General features: G+C 42.5%; 1 protein-coding gene across 1 annotated transcript in view; it reads right to left on the reverse strand.

Moving 5' to 3' along the window:
* The window catches only part of SASS6 (SAS-6 centriolar assembly protein), a 41,157-nt gene that overhangs the window by 7,055 nt on the left and 10,269 nt on the right, over positions 1 to 23,833 (reverse strand). Inside the window, exons 4-15 of the mRNA XM_068097092.2 lie at positions 22,145 to 22,249; positions 18,217 to 18,388; positions 14,072 to 14,149; positions 13,797 to 13,916; positions 13,504 to 13,695; positions 13,169 to 13,363; positions 12,876 to 12,965; positions 12,561 to 12,740; positions 10,687 to 10,768; positions 10,317 to 10,456; positions 5,434 to 5,571; positions 5,224 to 5,327 (exon numbers count right to left, since the gene is read on the reverse strand). Coding sequence (XP_067953193.2) covers positions 5,224 to 5,327; positions 5,434 to 5,571; positions 10,317 to 10,456; positions 10,687 to 10,768; positions 12,561 to 12,740; positions 12,876 to 12,965; positions 13,169 to 13,363; positions 13,504 to 13,695; positions 13,797 to 13,916; positions 14,072 to 14,149; positions 18,217 to 18,388; positions 22,145 to 22,249 — 1,596 coding nt within the window. The remainder of the gene's footprint in view (positions 1 to 5,223; positions 5,328 to 5,433; positions 5,572 to 10,316; positions 10,457 to 10,686; positions 10,769 to 12,560; positions 12,741 to 12,875; positions 12,966 to 13,168; positions 13,364 to 13,503; positions 13,696 to 13,796; positions 13,917 to 14,071; positions 14,150 to 18,216; positions 18,389 to 22,144; positions 22,250 to 23,833) is intronic.

The raw sequence follows: 23,833 nt of genomic DNA on the forward strand, positions 1-23,833 counted from the left end.
TTGTTTGACCAGTTTATGATTTTGTCCAGATCTGCGGAGAGTGAGGAGGTTGCTGCCTGCTGATCCGAGGGTTGAGATATGGAGTGGCAGAGAGTAGAGTCATCAGTAAAGAGATAGCGAGGATTTTCCAGAGAGTCGGAGAGATAGTTGATGAAGACCAGAAAAAGCACAGGGCCCAGAACACTGCCTTGGGTAACTCCAGCCTGAACAGGAAGGGGAGATGAGAGAAACCCATTCAGGGCCAGAGTAGAGTGACCTGGTCTGAATCCAAATTGATGATCAGAGATCAAGCGATTGGAGAAGATGAAGGATTTGATATCCGAAGCAATGATGGATTCCATGACTATGCTGATAATTAGGAGCAGGCTGATTGGTCTGTAGTTGCAAGGATCTGTTTTTGCACCTTTTTTGTGCAAAGCGGTGATGTTGGCTGATTTCCAAGCAGATGGCAGATGACCTTGAGCAAAAGAGAGGGTGAAGAGAACACAGAGAGGGTGAGATAGAGTGGCAGAGCAGGATTTTAGGACCCGTGGCCTGATGCTGTCTGGTCCAGTTGCAGAATCAGAGTCGAGGTTTGACAGAAACATGTCCACCTTGTCAGGAGAGAAGGACACAGAGTCCAGGAGCAGCTGCGTTCGACTGGGTACTGTGGGTACAGAGAGAGATGGGTTGGGGACACAAGATTTTGAGTTTAGGCATTCAGCTTTTTCACATGTGGAGTCAGCTGTGTAGCCGTTTGAGGTAAGGGAGGGGATAGAAGGGGAACAAGCACCAGAAACAGATGTGATCAGACACCACCAGGATTTGGAGGAGGGGGACAGGTTTGAGAGTTCAGTCTTGAGAGTAGAGAGATATTGTTTCCTGGCTCTCCTGAGGGTGGACACACACTTGTTCTGAGTTTTGTGAAAGGAACTGAGATTGCCTTCAGTTGGATTTGCCTTCCATGAGGCGAAGGCAAGTTGTTTCAGGGCACCTGCCTCACCACAAGATTCAGTGTACCATGGACGGGAGGAAGGGTATGACAACTGAAGACGAGATGCGATAAATCTGTGCATGAGAGAGAGCAGTTTGCTTTGGAAGAATTCACAGGAAGAATTGATGTCAGAGGCAGTAGAGATGGGAGACCAGTCCAGATGATTGATGGCTGCTTGAAGACCATGTCAGTCGGCCTGAGTGAAATGCCAGACTCGTTGGCGCTGAGGAGGCTCTCTGAGAATGGCCAGAGAGATGTCCACTTTAACAAGCACATGATCAGATGAACCGATTCAGGGTTTATCATACCGGAGGAGGGAGTAACCAGGGAGAGATATGAAGGAATCAGACATCTTGAAGGAGGAAAGTTTATGTTAAGCAGATCAAGTCTGGTTTGTCAGAAGCAACCTGTACCTGTATGGAGAGATCAGTCAGGTTTGAGCGAAGGCCCCAGATGTTTGAGGTCCATACCATTAAGGAAGAGGAAGGGGGAGCATTGGATACAGGACAAGGGAAGGGAGGGTAGGGAAAGTTGAGGGAGGAGAGGGGGAGGTAGGGAGAGCTGTTGACAGTGTGTCTGAGATTTCAGAAGAGCTAGGAGAAGGGAAAGGATGAGGAGGACAAAAGGTTTGATGGTGATGGGATAAGGCACAGTGAGGAGTTGTTTGAGGAGCGGCAGAGTGAAGTAGAAGGTTGGAGGATGTGGAGGTACGAGTTGGAAGGGAGAGGAAGCAAGGAGGAGGCAGCTTTGTGGAGGAGTTAAGAGGCAACTTTGAGAAGGAGGGTTGAGAGGGGAGAATTGCCTTTTACTGGCAAACGAGTTTTCAAGTCGTTTCATCAGGTACTGTTTATGTACTTAAAGGGGGTATCATATCAGGGGCGGCTAAACTAGGTGATTATAAAAAATTTTTAAAACATATTACTGTAAAAAGTTATTAGAGACTAGTGAGGTACCCGTGCTATACATGTGTGGGAGCCCGGCATCTCAAAAAAAGTATTTTGACAAATTTTTATGAACACCCCCACCCACTTTAGGACACGTGGAGGGACCTCAAAAGCTGCACACACGTGAATGTGTTTACATGCGGGGAGAGAGAGAGCAGTTTCATACTGGTGGAAATTCAAACTCATAATTGTATTGAAAGATTTGTGATACTTCCTACCCACCTTAGGACACCCACTGGGACCCCAAAATGTTCCACAAAACGTTTGGTGGAGATAGCCTCAAAACTTAAGTAGTTCAGGGACAGACGGACACTCCTGCTTTATTATGTACAATGTATGGCGTGCTCAAGTACAGACAGTAAAGACCATTAATCACATGGTTCTGAATTAGCAGTCTGCAGTCATTTATTGCTGACCTTTGCCGGTCTGAGGAATACGAGGCAAGAGTACAGAAGGTCAGCTTTTATTTCTTGATATTTCTAATGCATACAGTACCTTCAGAAGAAAGTATTCACATGCCTTGACTTTTATCACAATTTGTTGTGTTATAGCCTGAATTTAAAATGCATTAATTTTAGATTTTTTGTCACTGATCTCCAACATAATACCCCATTAATGTCAAAGTGGAATTGTTTTTTTTGTTTTTGTTTTTTTTACAAAATAATTTAAAATGAAATAAAGAAATCAAATTTACACAAGCATTCAGGCCCCTAAGTAAATACTTCGTAGATGCGCCTTTGGCAGTAATTACAGATTTGAGTCTTGTTGGGTATACCTATTTCAGCTTTGCACATTTGCATTTGGGGAGTTTCTCCCATTCTTCCTTGTAGATTTGCTCATCAAGTTTTGTCAAGTTGGATGGGGAGCGTCAGTGAACAGCAATCGTCAAGTGTTTCCACATATTTTCAGTGGGATTCAAGTCTGGGTTTGGCTGGGCCACTCAAAGACTTTCACATTCTTGTTCTGAAGCCATTCCAGATTTGCTTTGGCTGTATTATTGGGATCATTGTCCTGTTGGAATGTAAATCTTCGCCACAGTCTCAGGTCTTTTTCACTCTGAAGCAAGTTCTCCTTAAGGATTTGCCTGTATTTGGCTCTATTCATTGTTCCCTCTATCCTTACAAGTCTCCCAGTCACTGCCACTGAAAAGCATCCCCATAGCATGATGCTGCAATCACCATGCTTCACGGTAGGTATGGTGTTTGATGGGTGATCAGCAGTGCTCAGTTTCCGCCAGACATATCGTTTTGCATCCCGGCCAAATATTTTTGTCTCGTCAATCCACAGTATCTTATGCCTCATACTCTGAGGCTTTCACGTGCCTTTTTGCAAGCACCATGTGTGCTGTCATGTGCCTATTTCTCAGGAATGGCGTCTGTCTGGCTACTCTCCCATAAAGCCTAGATTTGTGAAGTGCTGCAGAGACCATGTCTTTCTAGCAGTTTCTCCCATTTCGGCCAAGGAACTCTAGTTTTGTCAGAGTGGTCAATGGGTTCTTGGTCACCTCCCTGACCAAGGTCCGTCTTGCCTGGTTGCTTAGTTTGGTCAGACGGCCAGCTCCAGGAAGAGTTTGGGCAGTTCCATATTCTTTCCATTTCCTCATGATGGAGCATTGACATCACCAAACTCTTGGTATCTTCCTTTGAGATGCTTTGTCAAGCCGTTACTTATTATAGCCATTTTCAGGTGTTGTTTGTTTTGGTGGGTTTATGACTTTAGTCTTGTCTTCAGCAAGTGAAATAAATGCTCCATTGGATTTAAATCAGGAGATTGACTTGGCCAGTCTAAATCCTTCCACTTTTTCCCCTGATTAACTCCTAGGTTGTGTTGGCAGTGTGTTTTGGGTCATTGCCTTGCTGCATGGTGAAGCGCCGTGAGTTTGGAGGAATTTTGTTGTACATCGGCAGACAAAATATTTCTGTACACTTCTGAATTCATTCTGCTGCTGCATAATCAGTTACATCATCAATAAAGATGAGTGAGCCAGTTCCAGAGGCAGCTGTGCAAGCCCAAGCAATGACATGTCCTCCACCATGCTACACAGATGCCACCAGGTTCCTTCCTTTCTCCACACTTTTTCCTTTACATTGCTTTGGTAAAGTTTTATCTTGGTCTCATCTGTCCATAAAACTTTGTTCCAGAACTCTACTGGCTCACCTCTGTATTTCTTGGCAAATTCTAATCTGGCTTTTATATTTTTGGTGCTGATGAGAGGTTTGCATCTTGCGGTGTAGCCTTTGTAATTCTGCTGTCAAAGTCTTCTGCGAATGGTAGATTGTAATATTTTCACCCCTGCACTCTGGAGGTTGTTGGTGATGTCACTGACAGTTGTTATAGGGTTTTTCTTCACAGCTCTGATGATCAACTGCAGTTTTCCTTGGTCGACCTGGCCATTGTATATTGCCAATTACCCGAGTGGTTTCTTTCTTTTTCAAGATATTCCAAATTGTTGTATTTACTATGCCCAATTTTTGTGCTATGGCTCTAATTTAATTCTGTTATTTCAGCTTCCAAATTGCTTGCTTTTCTTTCATAGACAGTTCTCTGATCTTCATGTTGGTTTATCTCTCCAGACTCCAAAGTCAGACTCCCAAGACAAAAGCAAAGGCTAAAATCAAGAATAGACATTCATAGCTCTTTTATGTGTGAATGATCAATGCAACAAGAAGCACCTGATGAACAAAAAACACCGGTCAGTCATCTGTTCAAATACTTGTGCTTACCTAATATGGGGGGGACTGAACATAAGTGCTATTGTTCTACAATGGTAAAATATATACATAGAAATACCAATAAATAAAATATGACCTTCTGTACTCTTGCCTTGCATTCATCTTTTGATCTCAAATCCAAATTTTTGGAGTATATAGCAATAATAACAAATTTGACTTCACTATTACAATACTTAGAAGGCAACACACACACACGCACGCACTTTATAGTGTAGCAGCTCTTTACATGCTGTGGGATAGTTTGCTTGTGGCAACAAAGGATGAAGGAGTAAATATGATGATATGATGCACTTTATCATGAAATACGCATCCAGGGCCATCTATTTATATAACGCCGGGAAAGATTGTTTGTTTGGAACACAGGTGAATAAATGCAGCGAGTGCTGCATTTGAATAAAGATGAACAGATACGGGTGAGAATATGCTGTTTTGGTGAGTAATGAGTGCTGTGTTCAGCAGTGTTTCACTAAATGAGAATCTACCGTAGCAAAAGCTGTTATCAAAACAAAATAAGCTAACCGAGAGGTTATGCATGATCTAAAATAAGATTGTAATCGGCAGTCCCAAGACTCACTTTCGTGGAGCAGCGTGTGGTTGTGCAGATGAGGGTATAGACCGGGGCTCAGACAGTGGTGTACTTGTCTGGATAACTTGAGGGGCAAAATGTACTTGGTGGGGCTAGCGGATAAAGAAAGAATTTTTGTTGCAAACAATGCACTATTTCTCAATACAAACAAGCATATGCCAGCACAAAGCAAACAGGGAAATATGCAGTAAGACTTGCCTGGATGGCCAGCCTGCTGTGGACGCTGGGAATCCTTATTCCCATCGACCCAATATTCATAGCGCTGGCGGTTGAAGTGGCAGCAGCAATAGAAGTGGTGCTGGGCATGACAAAACGAGAAAACTGCCCTCCAATACTCTGACAAGACAGGAAAAAAAACAAGTCAAGAACCAGAAAGTAAGACATGGAGAAACCTTGTACAAGCTCTGAACTATGACAGCATTTCCTCAAAAATTTTCCTGAAAACAACAGGACATTCAAAGCAGCTTCAAAGTAATGTTTTCTTGCCTTTATTTTATAAAGGTGTCACTATCTGGTGCAAGATAGTTCCATTGTTAGCTTGATCACCTTTGAGGATTTTCTACCTAGATTCACAGTCCCTGTTCCATTTGTGCCCATGGGGCCTAGAGGTATGCACATTTGTTTCTGAGCTGTCTAGCCTCAGTTCATATCCCAACCCAGTTAGTTATAAACTGTCATCTCGGTGTAGCAGGCAGGGTGATTCATCAATGTGTGTGCCGTCCCTTGGATGGACGTTAAACGGGCGTCCCGTCTACCGGCATTAGTCGATGGACATTAAAGATCCTAGTGTCTTTCGCGTAGAGTAGGCGAGTTATTGACTTACATTTGATTTGTAGGGAAACATTTTTTTTTTTTCCAGGTAGACGTTCTGCCATTTGCTCACATCGACCCCCACCCAGCATTACCACCTCCTCATAGACCCTGCTAACAAGCAATATTTGATGAAGATGTATGGAATCAAAACTTGCTCAGACAGAAAGTAAAGGACTTTTTACTGGGAAAAATTGCTAGAACTGAAAATGCTGACCATAAGTCCCATACTTAAAAAGAACAAGTACAAAAAGTTTTAATTAAAACAAAAGCCGCGTCGATGTTACACAATGCCTAGAGGCAGCTGTGCCGAAAACGTCGATGTTATAGGCACAGGACATTCCTATTGATTCGATTACTTGATGTTATTTTTGTGCAAAGTGAAAATATATCTCGGCAATTTCCCATGTGTGGCGACGAATTTTCAATATATCTCAGCATTTTCCCGTCTGTTATTTCAGGCGGTGTATGACTACCCATGTCGTGATTGTAAAAGAATATATCTTGGCAATTTCTCGTGTGTAGCGACACGTGAACGAAGCTATGCTCCTCTCTCCACATTATTGTGACGACGTATAAATTAAATATTTCATCGTGACGATTGTCATCAAATGGACGAATTTTTAATATATCTCGGCATTTTCCCGTCTGTTATTTCGGGCGGTGTATGACTGAGCATGCCGCGATAAAAAAAAAAAAAACCTCAATGGACTTGAAGTTACAGGCCTTTGAGAATTCATTTCGTTCTATAAAGGGCAACTTTCATCGGATTTTCTTCCCGTTTTTTTTCAACCGAGTCTAAAACTATGTTAGCGACTGTGAAAAATGAAATGATATATCGAATTTGATTTGAAAGAAAACTGTGTGAGAGAGGAAGACACCACGGGCCTACAAAACAGGCCTCAAAGCTATGCGAGTTAATAAAATGGTGGATATTTGTTTATATGAAGCCTCTCCCAAAATTGGTGGAGCTATGGTTCCCAGAATGGGTGGAGCTTCAAGGTTTTGTCTTCTCTGCAAGAACAAGAAGAAGAAGAACAACAACAACAACAGCAGAGGGCACTCTATGAGCAGCGTCTGCGACGCGGCTAAAAATGGAATTTGCCGAGAATGCGTTGATGGATATGCCTCTCCCCACGTTACATGTCAACGCACCATTACGTTTCATCTCAATTGAAGGCTACATGGGAGAAGAGAGAGATAAATACAAGAGAGCCAACATTAGATGCTTCTAACACTAATTATGATCTGCAAAATGTTTTTCAAAAGACACATGACCTTTGACATGTCAAACCGAAAATTTAACATGTTCATCTTTGTATTATAGTCCATACTTGTGCCAAGTTGGGTTAAAATCCCCTTCGTGGTTCACAAGTTATTGCAGTACCAAAATGATTATCAATTGAAGGTCACATACCCTTAGACCTTTGACTTTTTTGAACCCAAAATCGAAACAGCTGATACTCGTATTGCAGTCTATACTTGTGCCAGACTCGGTTGAAATCCCTTCAGTGGTTCACAAGTTAATGGACAGTCATACGGTCAACCAGAGAACATAATGCCTCCGGCCTTCTGTTGTGAAGGCATAATAATTAGCATTCTCAAAGATTAAGGGTCTTTTTTTTTTAAGCCGTCATTTTTCTTTATATCCTCATCACTTACTGCAACAAAAACGATGAGCCTTTACGACTGAAAAACAGGAAAACAAATGTCATAAATACATAACGACATATTTCAGTTATTACAACGAAAGCTTCCTTAAAGCAAATCTACATGCAGGGTGAGAAAAAAGTCCAGACACATAGGAAAGTTTGTTTCGGTTGCTTGTTTTTTCTTATCCTTTCTACGTTTCCGTTTCCAGACTTTTGATTCACCCCACATAGGTTTTCATTTTTATCCAGCAAATGTCCGAATAAAATGTCAGATTTTTTTTTAAGCAGCCAAACTGCTTCAATATTTGGCTATGTCCTTCCTTCCATCCGTTCATCAAAAATGAGGAATAACCACCCAAGTAATTCTCGAGGGTTCTAAACAAGGGTAATTCTAAAGGTTTATAAAGGGTAATCCTAAAGGGTTCTGAAGGGTAATTCTAAAGGGTAATTCTAATGGGCTCTAAAGGGTCATTCTAATGGGTTTCATATTATGCAAAACTGAACCGCTTCCTTCGGACACAGATGAGATTTTTTGCAAACAACACAGTTCTGAAGTTAAAGTTGAAAATGTATATTTTTAACCCAATTAACCACTTGCAAGATTGCAGTTTTCTCCTCGACTTCCTCCTCTTTCTGTTTTCACCATTGCTTGGTGTCCAACTGTTGCCCCACACTACCACTGTTATATCAGAGCCTCCATCACCTCGCTCTTCCATGAGTCTAAATCTTGTACAGAAAAAGAAAATAATTTACGTGTAATGGGCCACACATCCTTTGGTGCACTTGTGCTGGGCCATGCACACGATCCTCCATTGGTCCAATTCCCCCTTCACCTTCTCAAACTCACGTGTACCTTCACTACCAAATTTTGGGCTTCGTTCCCCCTGTTCCCATCGCCTCACACTAGTAGAGCGGCCAATATGCAAAAAGAGGCCTAATTAAGGAGTTTGTCTACTTCGTCTGCCAGAAAATTTTCATTGCTGCTACACGTTAGGTTCATATGTGTGGGGCATCGGTAGGGTGGATGTGGATGTAGATCCAGGAAGTGGGGTATTGGTTTTTTTATTGGATTCGAAAGATGAAAGCATGCACGGCAACTACAATACAACACAGGTTGGCTTTCTGTGCTTTTTTTTTTAACAGATTTAGTTTAACTTCGGAAGTTTCAAGTTGATTTATGTGACACAAATATAAAAGTGAATCCATAAAGTGAGAATTTAGAAATCTCAAGCAGAATTTTTGTTTTAAAGTGATTGAATGATTCAACATGCCAAAGACTTCAACGACTTTATTAACTTTCAAAATAAATATTTCACAAAGGTTTAAGATTTCTCTTGTCTGAATGATTTTTACAATTCAAATAGCCCGAAATGCTTTGTTTTTAACGACTTGCATAATTACAAGTGACTGACTACTAGTGTCTCCATAACATTCTCTAACCAAATGAATTGGCACACAGCACAGCTATTGTTTCAGATGACTCAGAAGGTCAGCAATTGCACGATTTTCTCTAACCATACCAAGGTATTTACTTTTTTTGTTGTTTATTGCTCATTTAGCCATTCAAATTGGAAAGTGTGAACGGCACTGGAGCGAATTCGTACTTCAAAAGGTTTCGCATGTCCACATCTCGAGATTGACCAATGACTGCCAGTTTACTGAATATTTGTCTATGAATATTCAGCATATCCATTTCCTGCTTTCTCTTGGTTTTCAATGCCTTCTTGAGGATGGCAAATTATTTCAGGCCTGGTTTCTTGATAGGGTCAAATAAGGCTTTCTTACCAGTTTGCAACCTATCGGATATAAAGACTTTCATTGAAATAGTTCCATTCTCTCTCACTTTATTAAGACATTATGTGACCATCATCTGCAGCCGCTGTATATTTAGCAATATTTAAGGCATCCCTCTCTATAGGATAGGGGGAGTCATAAGATTTGTTTCTACAATTAGTGCCCCAAATTTTTTATGGTACCCTAGAATTTATTAGACCCCTAGGAGTACTAAACCAACATTTAGGGGTTGTTTTTCTTCCTTCACTGCCAGTGTGGAAATTTGTATCATCGCTTAGCGGTTAGGGTGCCGGCTTGGGATCCTAGGATCCTGGGTTCGAATCCCGGTCGACCGCTGAATTAACACCAGGGGGGTTGACTCAGCCTGTCATCCTTCCGAGGTCGGCAAATTGAGTACCAGCTTGTTGGGATGAATGATCCCGGTGTGTACCCCGGTTTAGAATAGGTACACCGTATCCCTGCGCATCGTAAGAGGGGACTAAGGGTTGGCATCAGGAAGGGCATCCGGCCATAAAAACATTGCCTCAAACAGGGAACCATGATTGTCATGAGGCCCACAAGGCTAACCCCCGCTCTAGCGGGGAAAATGGCCTTAAAACGATCATTCATTCATTCATTCATTCATTCATAATGGGAATAGAAAGAATGCGGGGTTGACGTTATATTTCATATTGACCTATTTTTTTTAAGAGGGGGGGGGGGGAGGAGGAAGGGGGAGAGGGAAGTGAAGAAGAAAACTTTTGGTGGGAAAACTATAAAAATCAAAAAATAAAACCAAAGGTGAAATACATTGATTGATGACTTCCTAGCACCACTTCCACGTACCAGGCTATTGTAGGGTACAGCAGCTCCCAAACCAACGTGAGCTTGATAGCCAGAACGTTCGTCTCCCTGAGAGCCAATTGCCACATGGGGTTTCGCTGCCATCTGGCTCTCATTCAGTTGCTTGTTCAGCCAAGTAATAACTGCAATGGACGAGTACAGGTTCACTACCACAAGGCAAAACAAGATTCCCCACAAGGCCCAAATGAATTGGCACATGGCACAGCTGATTTGGAAAGTGCGATGCACAAGATGACCAATAATCCACAATGTTCATTCACATCAAGTACCTCACAACAGTTGCCTCTGCTGGCAGAGCTATTCAATAACTCCAAAAGCTTAAACATGCAGTGGCACAATCCCAAATGCTCACCATTCTCGTTGGTTCTCAACAGTTTCTGGCCCTCTTCAAGCTTCTTAACTGTTAAATCAAGCTTATCCTGCAGTTTTGCCACCTGCGCACAATTAACAGACCCAAACAATAAAAGTATGTGGTGGGGAGGAGAAATTGGTAAGGAGCATCATGGTCACTCTCATAAAAACAAAAAGGTTACCTCTAAGCCAGTCTCCCAAACACCTCATCACATGACAGATTCACAATCTTGATCACAACCAATTGTATCTATTCTGCACCTCTTCTCCGAATAGCTAAGCTCAGACATAAATCAGCTTCCCATTGAATGAAGACACACCAAAGACAGAGATAAACAAGCAAAAACAAACGACAAAGCACCACAAAATGCAAAGACCGTGCCTGTCCGCTTTGAACTCAAACTAAACTTGACAAAAACAAATGCTTAAAAAAAAATGTTAATTTATTATCAATTAGTGTTCTCCATATTCTCATAATAAAGGTTTGTTGAAAATTTGATGACAAAAGTTGAAATAGTAAAAATGTTATGGCACACATACACCAACACACATTCGCGCACACATGATGGCGGTGGCGGTGGCGAGGGAAACGCGAGGGAAACGGCATGATTTGCCAATCGTGCCGAATACATCAGTTTCAAAGGCAATGGGGACCGAACCAAAAATGGCAGCTTTGAAGAGCCAAGATACGCGTGGGGTGCCCGATGTCACATGCGTTTGGGAGGAGCACAGCAGCTTCAGCAAGGTAGAAGGCCATGCGCGTATCACCCGAAGTCATGTGGATCGTCTAGGACATGGCCAGGCCTTACAGCTTGCTGGGTTTTTCCATCCCCATCATCAAGAGAGCTTGACGAGCCTTGAACAGCCTGTGCCAGATGGGAGGACCAGAGATTTGGCGGACCTGGTTGGGAGAGGGGTCTGAACTTTGGAAGCCCGAGGTGGGAGGGCCCGAGCTTTGGTAGACCACCCGAGCTTTGGTAGACCACCCGAGCTTTGGTGGACCTTCTCTTGCAGGGCTCCGTCCATTGAGGATGTGGAAGACAGAGGGAGCCGGGCTTTGTGGGATCTGGTGCCGTGCCGAAAATGACAGCTTCAAAGGATGAGACCGAGGTGTATGAGATAGAGATGGATGACATCGAGAGGGAAGAGACCGAGACCAGGCATACCCCAGAGGCCACTTCGGGGATGGAGGAGGGGGAAACGGAGCACGGATGAAGAGATATGTGTCGTGGTTCCTCACTGGGGTGGGGATGGATGCTTCGAGACCAGGGAGGGCTCAGTTTAGTCTTGGGGACTTGGGGATGGAGATGAGGACCGGTGGCGGAGACGTGTGTACACACACACACACACACACACACACACACACACACACACACACACACACACACACACACACACACACACACACACACACACACACACACACACGTCATGATTTGCACGTACATATGCACAGTTGTGGTTTGTACACGTTTTGTGTGATATGTTATGCTGTGTATTATGTACACATGTGTATGACATATTGTGCTGTGTATTGTATGCGCACATATTATACGTCTATATTATTATATATTATGTATTATTACATTTTATTATTATATTATACATGCAGTAGATGTCATACATGTGCATACTCATACTGTGTTATGATACACATATTATACGTTACATACACTACACACATTGTATACACATATGCATGGCATGTTGCACAGTATGTTGCATACATACATTATGAGTGACATACATCATACATCATACATTATACATTATACATCATACATCACACATCACACTCCATATCCCCCTGTCAAGGGTACGGGCGAACAAAGACAGACAGGCACAGTACAAAAACAAAGAAGCTGCATTGGTCACCTCGTCTTCCTTGCGACCAAACGTAGCGCGTAGCTCCACCAGCTCATCGTTGTTCCTCTGCAAAGCTTTATCTTTGTCTTCCAGGAGCCTCTCTTGCTGCATGGTGACCGCATTCTTCAGCTTCACCTTCCCTTGCAGGTTCTTTATCTCTCCCTGCAGCCGTTTTATGATCTCATTTGCCTGAAAAGCAAAGGGTCAAAATTGGGGGGACAGAGAGCAGGGAGGGTGAACAAAGATACGACCACCTAGTATACAAAACTGAATCAGTACCCCCAAAAGCCCAAGGGTTAAAGGTAAAACTTGAGTTTGTGTCACCTTGAGCAATTCCTCAGAAAGAGACTTGATTGTTGTCTCTAGTTTTCCCACCTGCAATCTTCTTTCTTCAACACAGTCCTCTAGCTTTGCCTAAAAGTTGAGCATCGAATCACTGCATTACAGTTACCATGAAGTGTCCTGGAAAAGTGTGCTTGCTCAAACTGAGCATGTCAGTTTGATCATAATCACAAAATCATCATAAATAGTCCATTGCAAACCCAGATATCAAAAGATAATCCTTACTCTTCATAGATTTCTGCATATGTTCCAAATTAATTATCCACAATGCGCACCTTTTGTTGCTGAGCATTGGCAAGATTGTCTGCCAATCGCGAGGTGAGAGCCTCTTTCTCTTTGCACTCCTGCTCCAAGACTGCAGAGCGTGTGCGCACCTGCCCCAAAGCCTTTTCTTGCTCATGCCGCTGCTCCTCCAGCACCGAAGAGTCCCTCCGCAGCTTCACCAGCTCTTGCTTTGCCTGGCTGCTCTCCTGCTCCCACAACAAGGCATTGGCAAAAAAATGTATCAACATATCGAAAAAGTACACAACAACCTCCTTCAACAATATACGAGCAGAACAATAACAGTTCCCCAATAATTTATTCACACTCAGCTGAGCATCACACTCACCTCCTCGAGTGCAGAAAGGCGCGTGCGCACCTCTCGCAAGGATGCTTCTGCTTTGAACCTTCGCTCGGTGAGATCCTTGTTGCTAGACTCGGTTTCAGTAAGCCTACACTGGAGCATCTGCATCGTTTGCCGATGAGTATTTTCCAATTCTCGCCGCTGTTTCTCCAGTTGATTCTGGCTCTCAGTCTGCAGCTGGATTGAAGGAGAATTCAAAAGGTCATCAATATTCTTCCAAAAGAAGAGGCTTGTAGCCCAAACGACCATACGCTCAAAAGGTAGTGCATCAACCTTGCCTGCAAAACATGCTCCCTCGCTGCAGACAGCTCATGTGAGTGTTGCGAGTTAAGTGAGCTTGTGTGTGTCGACCACTCGCTCTTCAGCCTCTCAAGCTCTCGATTACGCTCTGCCAGCGCCTGGATGCACCATGTCAGGGGGAAATGTAGTCAATATATCAGGACCTGCCTTTATGCATAAAATACCAAAAAAATCCAAAGTATAAAGGAGACTATTGAGGACAAAGCCAAATTAACTAACACATGATATCTCACTATTTTTGCCTCTCACACACCTGCTGTGAGTGGTTCAAACGCTGTGTGAGATCTTCATCAGTTTTACAGATTCGATACTGCAGTGTTGTATTCTCCTCCTAGCAAGATCAAAAAGATGAGAAAACAAATGGCATGGCCTGCACCAGAAATATTAAATATAAACTCAAGTGGACATAAGAAATACAAGTCAGGAGACGACGATGGTTCACGAGCGAGCGGTATTCAATGACAATGGACGGACTATAACCGAAACAGGCCCGGACAGGGGGGTCGGGGGCCCACGTGGCACGTGTCGGCCCCCGACATGCGGTGTGCATGCCTATTTACAAAGGGCCCCAATGCGCTGCATGCGCAGGCCTTTAAGAGCCAGCTTTACGTAATTGTGTGTGGTGCTGGCCTGGAAATGTCAAACCAAAGGTTACTGACCTTGAAATGAGATAGAAAATAATGTATAATCAGTTATGAGGTTAGTTAGCTACACAATACTGAAAATTCGGTTCGATTCTGACAACTTTGAAAATTTGGCCTTTGTGACCTTCAAAGGTCAAAGGTCGAATATTCTGAAATTTGTTGGAAAACTTGTATTTCATGATGTATGTGATAATATAAGATCATGTACGACATTTCACCCTATCAGGAAGTGAACAATGTAATAAAACCATCAAAAATCGACTTTTTAAATTTTGTGACCTTGTGACCTTGTGACCTTGACCTTGGGGCGAAAATGAAAAATCGAGCTCGTGGGGCTAGACACATGACATTGGCCTAACCAAATACCGAAACCCCTGTCAGATTCCACCAACTCCCTCGGAGAAGATGTAGCTTGAACTCGATTACCCCCTAAAAAGACATCTTTTTCGGGCGTGGCTCCGCCCACAATGGGCGCAATACGCCCACTCTAGGCAGGACACAACTAGATCATGATATGAACCTCCCAAACAAGTTTCATCAAGATCGGATGATATCATAGGGTAGTTATGCGGCGTACAGACAGACAGACACACACCCATGACGAATATAGTGGTCACTCTGTTTGATAACTCGTGAGCCAATAATAAAGTAGAAAGAGCAATCAGAGATTGTCGAACCTTTCCAGGACTTGTTTTGTGTGGTGTCTAGACAATGCATTGGCGATGCAAGGTTCTGTTCATACAGCGGACAAACATACCTTTCCAGTTTTGTTGTATAAATCAACTTTCCAAGAGTATGTATTATATAGATGCACTCACGTTCTGCATTTTATAGACGTACTCACATTCTAATTGCACATACTTTATAGATGTACTCACATTTTAATTGTACATACTTTATAGACGTTCTCACATTCTAATTGTACATACTTTATAAACGTACTCACATTCTAATTGTACATACTTTATATATGTACTCACATTCTAATTGTACATATTTTAGACGTACTCACATTCTAATTGTACATACTTTATAGACGTACTCACATTCTAATTGTACATATTATATAGACGTACTCACATTCTAATTGTACATACTTTATAGATGTACTCATATTCTAATTGTACATAGGAGGGGCAGTCAAATAAGTAACCTTAAAATATTTTTTACAATGTTTATTGCATGTACGTGTGTAACAACTGTTATTTTTCAACATAATCTCCATTGCGTTCAATGCATTTGTCCAGCGCTTTGCTAAGGCCTGGATTCCTCTAGAAAAAAATTATTTTGGCTGCTTGTGTAGCTATTCGTGCACACCTCCTCTTGGACCTCTGTCGGATCGGAAAGTGGTTCCATCAAGCACCGCTAGTGGCCCAAGGATGTGGTAATCTGAGGGGGCGAGGTCTGGCGAGTAGGGTGGATGAGGAAGATACTCAAAATCCTCGATTGTTGCAGCTGTAGCACGGGCAGTATGGGGCCGAGCATTGTCATGCTGCAGCAAAACACCGGTAGTGGGTAGTCCATGACATTTTGATCTGATTTCTGGTTTCAGATGATTTTGAGGAGGTCGCAGTATGATGCACTGGTGACTGTGGTCCCTCTGGGCATGTAATGCTCTACAAGTGGGCCTCGGCTATCCCAGAAGAGCGTCAGCATCGCTTTTACAGTGGATGGCTGTGCGCAGAATTTTTTGGGCTTCGGTGAAGTTGAATGGCGCCACTCTTTGCTTGCCCTCTTCATTTCTTGCTGAAAGTAGTGGACCCAGCTTTCATCCCCAGTCACTATGCGCTGTAAGAAAGCGTTGCCTTCTGTTTCGTAACATCGCAGAAGGTCTTCACATGCATCCACTCGCCGTTCTTTCAGTTCGGGTGCGAGTTGTCTTGGCACCCACCTTGCAGAACCCCAGCACGTTGTGAATGATATGGTATGCTGAACAATGGCTAATGTTCAATTTGGAGACATCTTCATCCAGCGTAATGCGATGGTTTTCCCTTAGCAAGCGCTCAACTCCTCCAACCATTTGGCTGTGTGAGGCAGACCCGAGCGAGCAGCGTCTGCCACACTGTACACTCCACTTTTAAACTTCCTGTCCCAATCGTACAGCTGCTGCAACGATAAACATGCGTCACCATATTACATCTTCACTCTGCGATGGATTTCACTGGGATTCACATCCTCATTTCCCAAGAAAAGGATAATAGAACGTTGCTCCTCCCTGGTGCATGCTTCCAAGGGAGCCGCCATCTTGGAACTGCTCTACTGACGTCATACGCTCAATGTTGCCAGATCTAAAACAGGCAAAACATGACTCTTACCCACAGATATAAGCATATGTCGTCTCCAAGTACACACATTACATTCTCAAATTTATATCGCTATTTTAAGGTTACTTATTGACTGGCCCTCGTACATTAGCAAGGTATTCGGTTGAAAAAAGATAACGTGTAACACAGCAAACCCTTAAATATATATTCAAAATTGCGATAGTTAAAACCAATTTTCTGTGGGAAAAAGGAGTTAGATTACTGGGCTTTGAGAAACTATGGACAATGGTAGGAGGCAGCCAAAAAATAAACACAGCACAATTGAAATAAATATGCAAAATAAATACAAATCTGCCTTATGAAGTCTCCTGCTGCATTGAAGCAGATGAAACATTCAGAAACGATTAAACTTGCTCCCTCAGCCCGCCATTCCTCCTATATTGATCTTTTAAATTGTTTTCTTTTTTAAATCTGTAGCCGTATTTATTTTATAAGTAGTTCTGCATTCCATAAACCAGAAAATAAATAAAATTAAAAGAAGCAATTTTGTCAATTGACACATCAGCGACATCGACGGCATTCCATTATTAACGGCGGAAAAGCATCCTTTCCCTCGTGGTGTGAGATAACCATCACAGCTCAGCTCAAAAAGAGCGATTGGTCGAAATTAAACCCCACGATAACCAAATCGGTACATAAAGAGGTTGCAGCGATTGGTCAAAACCACGATACCATGGCATTTGTGGCTTACGTGAGCATATTATTAGACATATAACGGACCCAAATGCAATAATAAATGTCTATGGCGAGGGTACAAAAATAAAATAAAAATAATACCTAAATAGAGATCGTCTACAATGTGTACACAAAATCCATATTCCACTTGTGTCCTTGTTAACTCGTTAACATTTCATTTCCCATCATAAAATAAGTGTGTAACATGCTTACAAATACAAGAACTCCATTAAAATTTGGAAATACATTTATTTAATTGACATGATGGCATTAAAACATCCTCAAGAAAGATGTGATTACTTTCAAAGGGCATTGAATAAGTAAAGTTAAGCAAAATGCACGGGAACCTTAAAAAAAAAAAAAAAAAAAAAAAAAAAATTGAAAAGCTAGTCTGTTACTGCATGGAAATACGAAGCCACAAAAAGCCTGCAAAGCATCATTTAAAGAAGAACTGCACGAGACAATTTCAAGATTCAAGTCAAACTTTTATTGGTGAAATGTATGTTCCCAATATATTTACTATAAAATGGAAAGCAACTCGGTTTTTGTTGCTGCAATAATTGCTCATCGACTTTTCCTCACAGATTGCAGTGTTTCGTCTCCTCCTCTTAATTTGTACATTTGTTTATTGTGTGCAAGAGTTCCCAACTGTCAGTTCATACCCTCCTTCATTCAACTTGCTCTTCCATGAGCCTCGATCTCGTGGAGAAAAAAATAAATAAAGGGGGAGGTTCTTTTTACAAAACTAAACTTGCCTTAAGAGAGCGAAGACAGGAGGCCAAGTATTTCTTTATCTCATTGTCGGAGCCAGGCAGCAGGCATAATGAGAGATGTGTTAGGTGCTTGAAGGAGTTTGTCTCAACAACATTGAGACAGGCAGGACCACGCTCAGCCAAAGAGGAGGAACATATCAGCTGGAGCAGGAACCTGAGCAAAAGTCAAGGAAAACAACATTCCTGATAAAAGCAACACTGTGAAGGGTACAACAACTTATTTGACCGTAAATGTAAAGTTCCCATGGCTATGGTACACTGCTCTACTATACAGAGCGTCAGTTATCTGATGCAGGGAGTCAGGACAGGAATTTCGAATTTGGCCATGGTGCTGGACATACATCGCCGACTCTTTGCGAAGGACAGTGGGAAACTTAACATCCACCAATGTATGGTATGCCCAGTTTAACGTCCAATCGAGGGATGGCACACACACTGATGAATGACACTGGCTGTGAAACACTGGAATGGCAGTTTATAGCTGGGTCGGGATTCAAAACCAGGCGAGACATTTCAAAGGCAAGTGTGCGTACCTCTAGGCCTTAATGTACAGGGCAATCAAAAATATACACATTTAAAAAAGTTACGTACATATACAAAATAGTACTGTTTGTGGGAAACAAAGATTGAATCAAACTCAAAAAAATTTTTTTCAAACAAATGAAACAACCCTCCATACACAATGTATTTTCCATTTATCAATAAACCACGAGGCAATTTTGCACACACAGCAAGTACAGCACGGTTGGTGTATCAACTTGAACAAACAATCTCACCTGGTCAAAGATTGGAGAAGGTAATATCATTGCGTACTTGCATTAGCGGACTGCATTACTTTGGCTCATACAATATTGATGATAAAAACAGGCCTCAATCTAGATGGCTGTATCGAGTTTCAGAGCAATCGGTTGGTAAACAAGCATTCTGAGTATTGCGCTGCAATACATGTCCCCTACCGGCAGTCTGTCGTCCGGAAAACTGTTGGGAAAATTACCAAAGTTCAAAGTACCATAACTTTGTCAAAAATGATCGAAACGTCGTGAAGTTCGAACTTAATCTGTAACTTATCATAAGGAAACCATGTGCCAAGTTTGAAATCATTAGCATTAAGAGTTTAGAAAAAACGTCCGGAAAACGGTTCTTTGCATGATGGACGGACAGACTGATAGACTGACAGATAGAGGGACAGAGTGCAAACCTATAGTCCACTCCGGTGTACACCGGTAGGAGACTAATAAGCCCGCAAGGTCGCTCCGTGGAGCAGCCTGCACGTATTGCACTATGTGTGAATTATATAATTACCAACTCACGGTCTGAGGTAACTCGGCTAAAAATTATCCAATTTGCACCAAATAAAGTTTATGAATGGTTGCACAGACCCCTACTTCTCACTAAAAGTGGAAACAGAATGTAAATTGGAGTTAAAACAAGGAATATTAACAGCTTTGACTTACCGCACTCCAAATTATAGTCCAGAAAACTGTTGGGGAAATTATCAAAGTTCAAAGTGCCATAACTTTGTCAAAAATGATCGAAACGTCGTGAAGTTCGAACTTAATCTGTAACTTATCATAAGGAAACCATGTGCCAAGTTTGAAATCATTGACATTAAGAGTTTAGAAAAAAAGTCCGGAAAACGGTTCTTTGCGTGATGGACGGACAGACTGACAGACTGACAGACTGACAGACTGACAGACGGACTGCAAACCTATAGTCCCCTCCGGTGTACACCGGTAGGGGACTAATAAGGGACAAGCAGGGATCCAAAGTTTGGGTGTTATCCACTCCCATCCCCGACCCATCTCCCCTGGGAGCCTCCATGATCTGAAATCGAAAATTTCAAGCCCGAGTGATTGTGCGGGCTACTGTCTTGTATTGATTTGTCAAGTTTCAGAACAATCAGCCAGGTTACAATGGAGGAGTAGCAAAAATATCAAAATGTTAAGGGATGGATGGAGACATCCAGAAATCACGACCCATTTTATAAATTCACCTCTTCGAGAATCGAGACGAGATGACTCAAAAATGAAATATGATCATTCACCAAATACATTTTTCCTTACAGGTAACCAAATCAAATTCCTTTTCCAATTTGGTCAAAGCGAGTTTAATCAGGATGTGTTGGCAAGCTTGACAAATCACTATAGAGTGTACATAGTATTATTTCAGTGGGAGATCTTCAAACACAGCCGATACTGCATGAAGCTTGTCAGAGATGTGGGTGATACAAGTAAAACACAGAACGAGGGTAAAATGGAAAAGGAGCTAAACCTGCAGGAATTGTTTCCCAATCTCTGGCATTATTTCATGCACTACCTTTGTGGTTTGATGTAATTAAGCTCTTAAAGTCTTAATTACATCAACAGCATCACTTCCAGTTCCTCATTGACGGACGCATGGCTGTTCACTCCAACTGATTTACCTCTACAGATAAACAAGTATTCTGAGTATTGCGCTGCAATACATGTCCCCTACCAAAGTTCAAAGTGCTATAACTTTGTCAAAAATGATCGAATATGCAAATCTATGCACGGTTGATGCTGGTTTTCAAACTTGATCTGAGGTATGCTGAGACACATGTGTCACGCCCCGCCTCGTTGATAAGCCCGCAAGGTCGCTCCGTGGAGCGGCCTGCACGTATTGCACTGTGTGAATTATATAATTACCAACTCACGGTCTGAGGTACTAGTGATTCAAGAGATATCCATTTTTAAAAAATATTTTCGTTCAATTAACGATATCTGCCAAACCACGTGCCCTATTGCAAATTCCAAAAGGACCTTTTAGTAGATTGACATGCTGAACAGATCTGTGAAGTTTCCCCTTGATTGGATCAAAAATGAGGGAGGAGCTCGGTTTTAAAGGTTCATGCTTAAAAACATCATAACTCTGAAACTATGTGATGCATGACGTCATGCTCGCTGACTTTTTTGTTCGTCATGGGTATGCGATTCCACCTGCAAAGTTTGGCCTCGATCTGTTCAGCCGTTGCAGGGAAAAAGGGGTTTTCGTGTTTTCACGAAAAACAATATGGTGGCCGAACCACGTGACATGTGACGTCATAATTACCATTAAAATATTCTACAGACCGAGTCCCTCATATGGTCAAAATTTGATCTCTATCGGTCCTATTATTGCAGAGAAATTGGTTTTTAAAGGAAATTAAAACTTAAAATGGCACTGAGTTAAGGATCATCAGAATTATCAGAATTACCAAAGTTCAAAGTGCCATAACTTTGTCAAAAATGATCGAAACGTCGTGAAGTTCGAACTTGACCTGTAACTTATCATGAGGATACCATGTGCCAAGTTTGAAATCATTAGCATTAAGCGTTTAGAAAAAAAGTCCGGAAAACTGTTCTTTGCGTGACGGACTGACGGACGGAGGGACTGACAGACGGAGGGACGGCGTGCAAACCTATAGTCCCCTCCCGTGTACATGTATGTACATGTACATGTACATGACACCATCAGGAATTCTCTCATCTTCACTGTATTGTTGCCTCTACCTGTCAGAAGTTATCATCAGTGCTTTCTGCAAACATTTATGTAACTGTTCCTCTTTGATGTTGTCCATAAAGCCACGCTCTGGCACCTGCTTACTCTACAGCCTTTCCTTTACTTCCCTCTTTCCGTACTCTGTTATATTCCCTTATTTTACTTACTAATGTGTTTGCACATGCAGGTCTGAGCTGTCTAGCCTGGGTTTCAGTCTCGGCCCAGCTAGCTATAAACTGTCACCCTCGTGTTTTGCAACCCGGGCGAGGCATCGCGTGCGTGTGCCGTCCCTCATAAGGACATCAAACTGGGCGGCCCATCTGCCAGCAATAGGTGGTGGACGTTAAAGTTCCCATGATGTCCTAGCTACGAAAAAGCAACACAATAGGCACAGTGTAATAAAATTGTTTACCTTGGCACCTCTTTGCTCTGTTCATCGATGCACAGTTTGAGAAGATCAATAAACTTCTGTGGAAAAGAACTGAAGTCCACCAGCAAGCCCTGCTGATTCTTCAAGCTGCAACGAAGATCAGAAATCAGTTGTCTGACTGATGAGCAATCCTTTCTTTCAAAGCCAGATTCATAAAGTGTCGATGTGCAACGAAAAGTTGATAGAACAAGATTCCAAATACACACCAGACTCTCATCAAGACAAATAATCTTTCAGACTATTTTTATTATAATAATAGCAAAACAAAGAATGGAATAAGTCAAAGTTTGTGTTGGAATCATCTTACATGTTCATGTCATTAACATCAACATCATCATTATCAGGCACCTTGCCTTACGCAGAGAGTTTGTGCTGCCAAAACAGTTACTCGGCTACAATCCTGCTCGGGTCACCACTTCGACTCAGGAGGTCAGAGCAGGAATATGTAATTTGGTCAGTGTGCCGGCGATTGCTCGCCGACTCTTCGTGAAGGACATCATGGGATCTTTAGCAATGACCAACTAATGCTGGCAGACATGACGTCAGTTTAAAGTCCATCCGAGGGACGGCACACACATTGATGAATCACCCTACCTGTGAAACACCTGGGTGACAGTTTAAAGCTGGGTCGGGATTCATCATCAACAAATGATGAATTGTGAAAGATGATGGGAATAGGGCCTGTGATTGATGCTGTGAAGAGGAACAGGTTGAGATGGTTTGGTCATGTGTTGAGGAAGGATGAAAGTGACTGGTTGAGAAGAGTGATGGAAATTAATGCAGAAGGAAGTAGAGGACGGGGAAGACCGAGAAAGACTTGGCTAAAGATGGTGGAAGAAGAAATGCGGGCAAGGGGGTTAACAAGGAGAGATGCAGAAAATAGGGCAAAATGGAGAAGATTGTCATGGGGACCGCAAGGCTAACCCCCGCTCTAGCAGGGAAAATGGCCTTTAAATGCCTGTTGATGTTGTTGTTAGACACCTCAGAAGTGAGTGTGTTTACCTCTAGGCCATCCTGCCAGCCCATTTATCTCAAAGACTATCTAAATGAGTCTCTTGTACTTCAAATTGAAGGAACTAGGGCATGCCCGTACGTGGGTGCCCGTTCCTTGCCAAAAAAAAAAAAAAACGCTACCCGTACGCTCTACCCCGCCCGTACGCCCGTAAACAAAAAAAACAACGCTCTTCGCTTCCGCCCTTCGCTCTGACTGAATTGGGAGAAATAATGCGCATAAGAAATCGAGAAATTATTATTTTCTCCGGAAGAAATCGAATTACGAACCGTAATGGCGCACGCGCTCGGCTCGGCTCGCTCTCACATCGGCCACGCCTACGCAACAACGCGTTCTGTGATTGGCTGCCGGAAGTGCAGTCTTCACTGTCCGGAAGGTCGCAAATCGCAGTTACGATGAATCGCAAATTAGTTTTAATTAGTTTTAAAACATAGTTTAACGGCAACATAGTTTTCCAACGTGAAATAAATGAATACGCTCTCAAATGTGCCGTCCGAGGCAGAGTCTGTTCGCCACGTTCGGCACACGTGATAGCTCGCTGCTCTCTGATTGGTTGAATCGTTTTTTGGACATAGCTCGGTAACTACTTCTCCGATTAATATGAAACCTTGAAAAGGCACATCCTCGGGTCCCCAGCAATATACCTGGCAAGTTTAAAG

The sequence above is a fragment of the Myxine glutinosa genome, chromosome 1 (assembly GCF_964187855.1).
Source record: "Myxine glutinosa chromosome 1, kmMyxGlut1.1, whole genome shotgun sequence".
Taxonomy (NCBI): Eukaryota; Metazoa; Chordata; class Myxini; order Myxiniformes; family Myxinidae; genus Myxine; species Myxine glutinosa.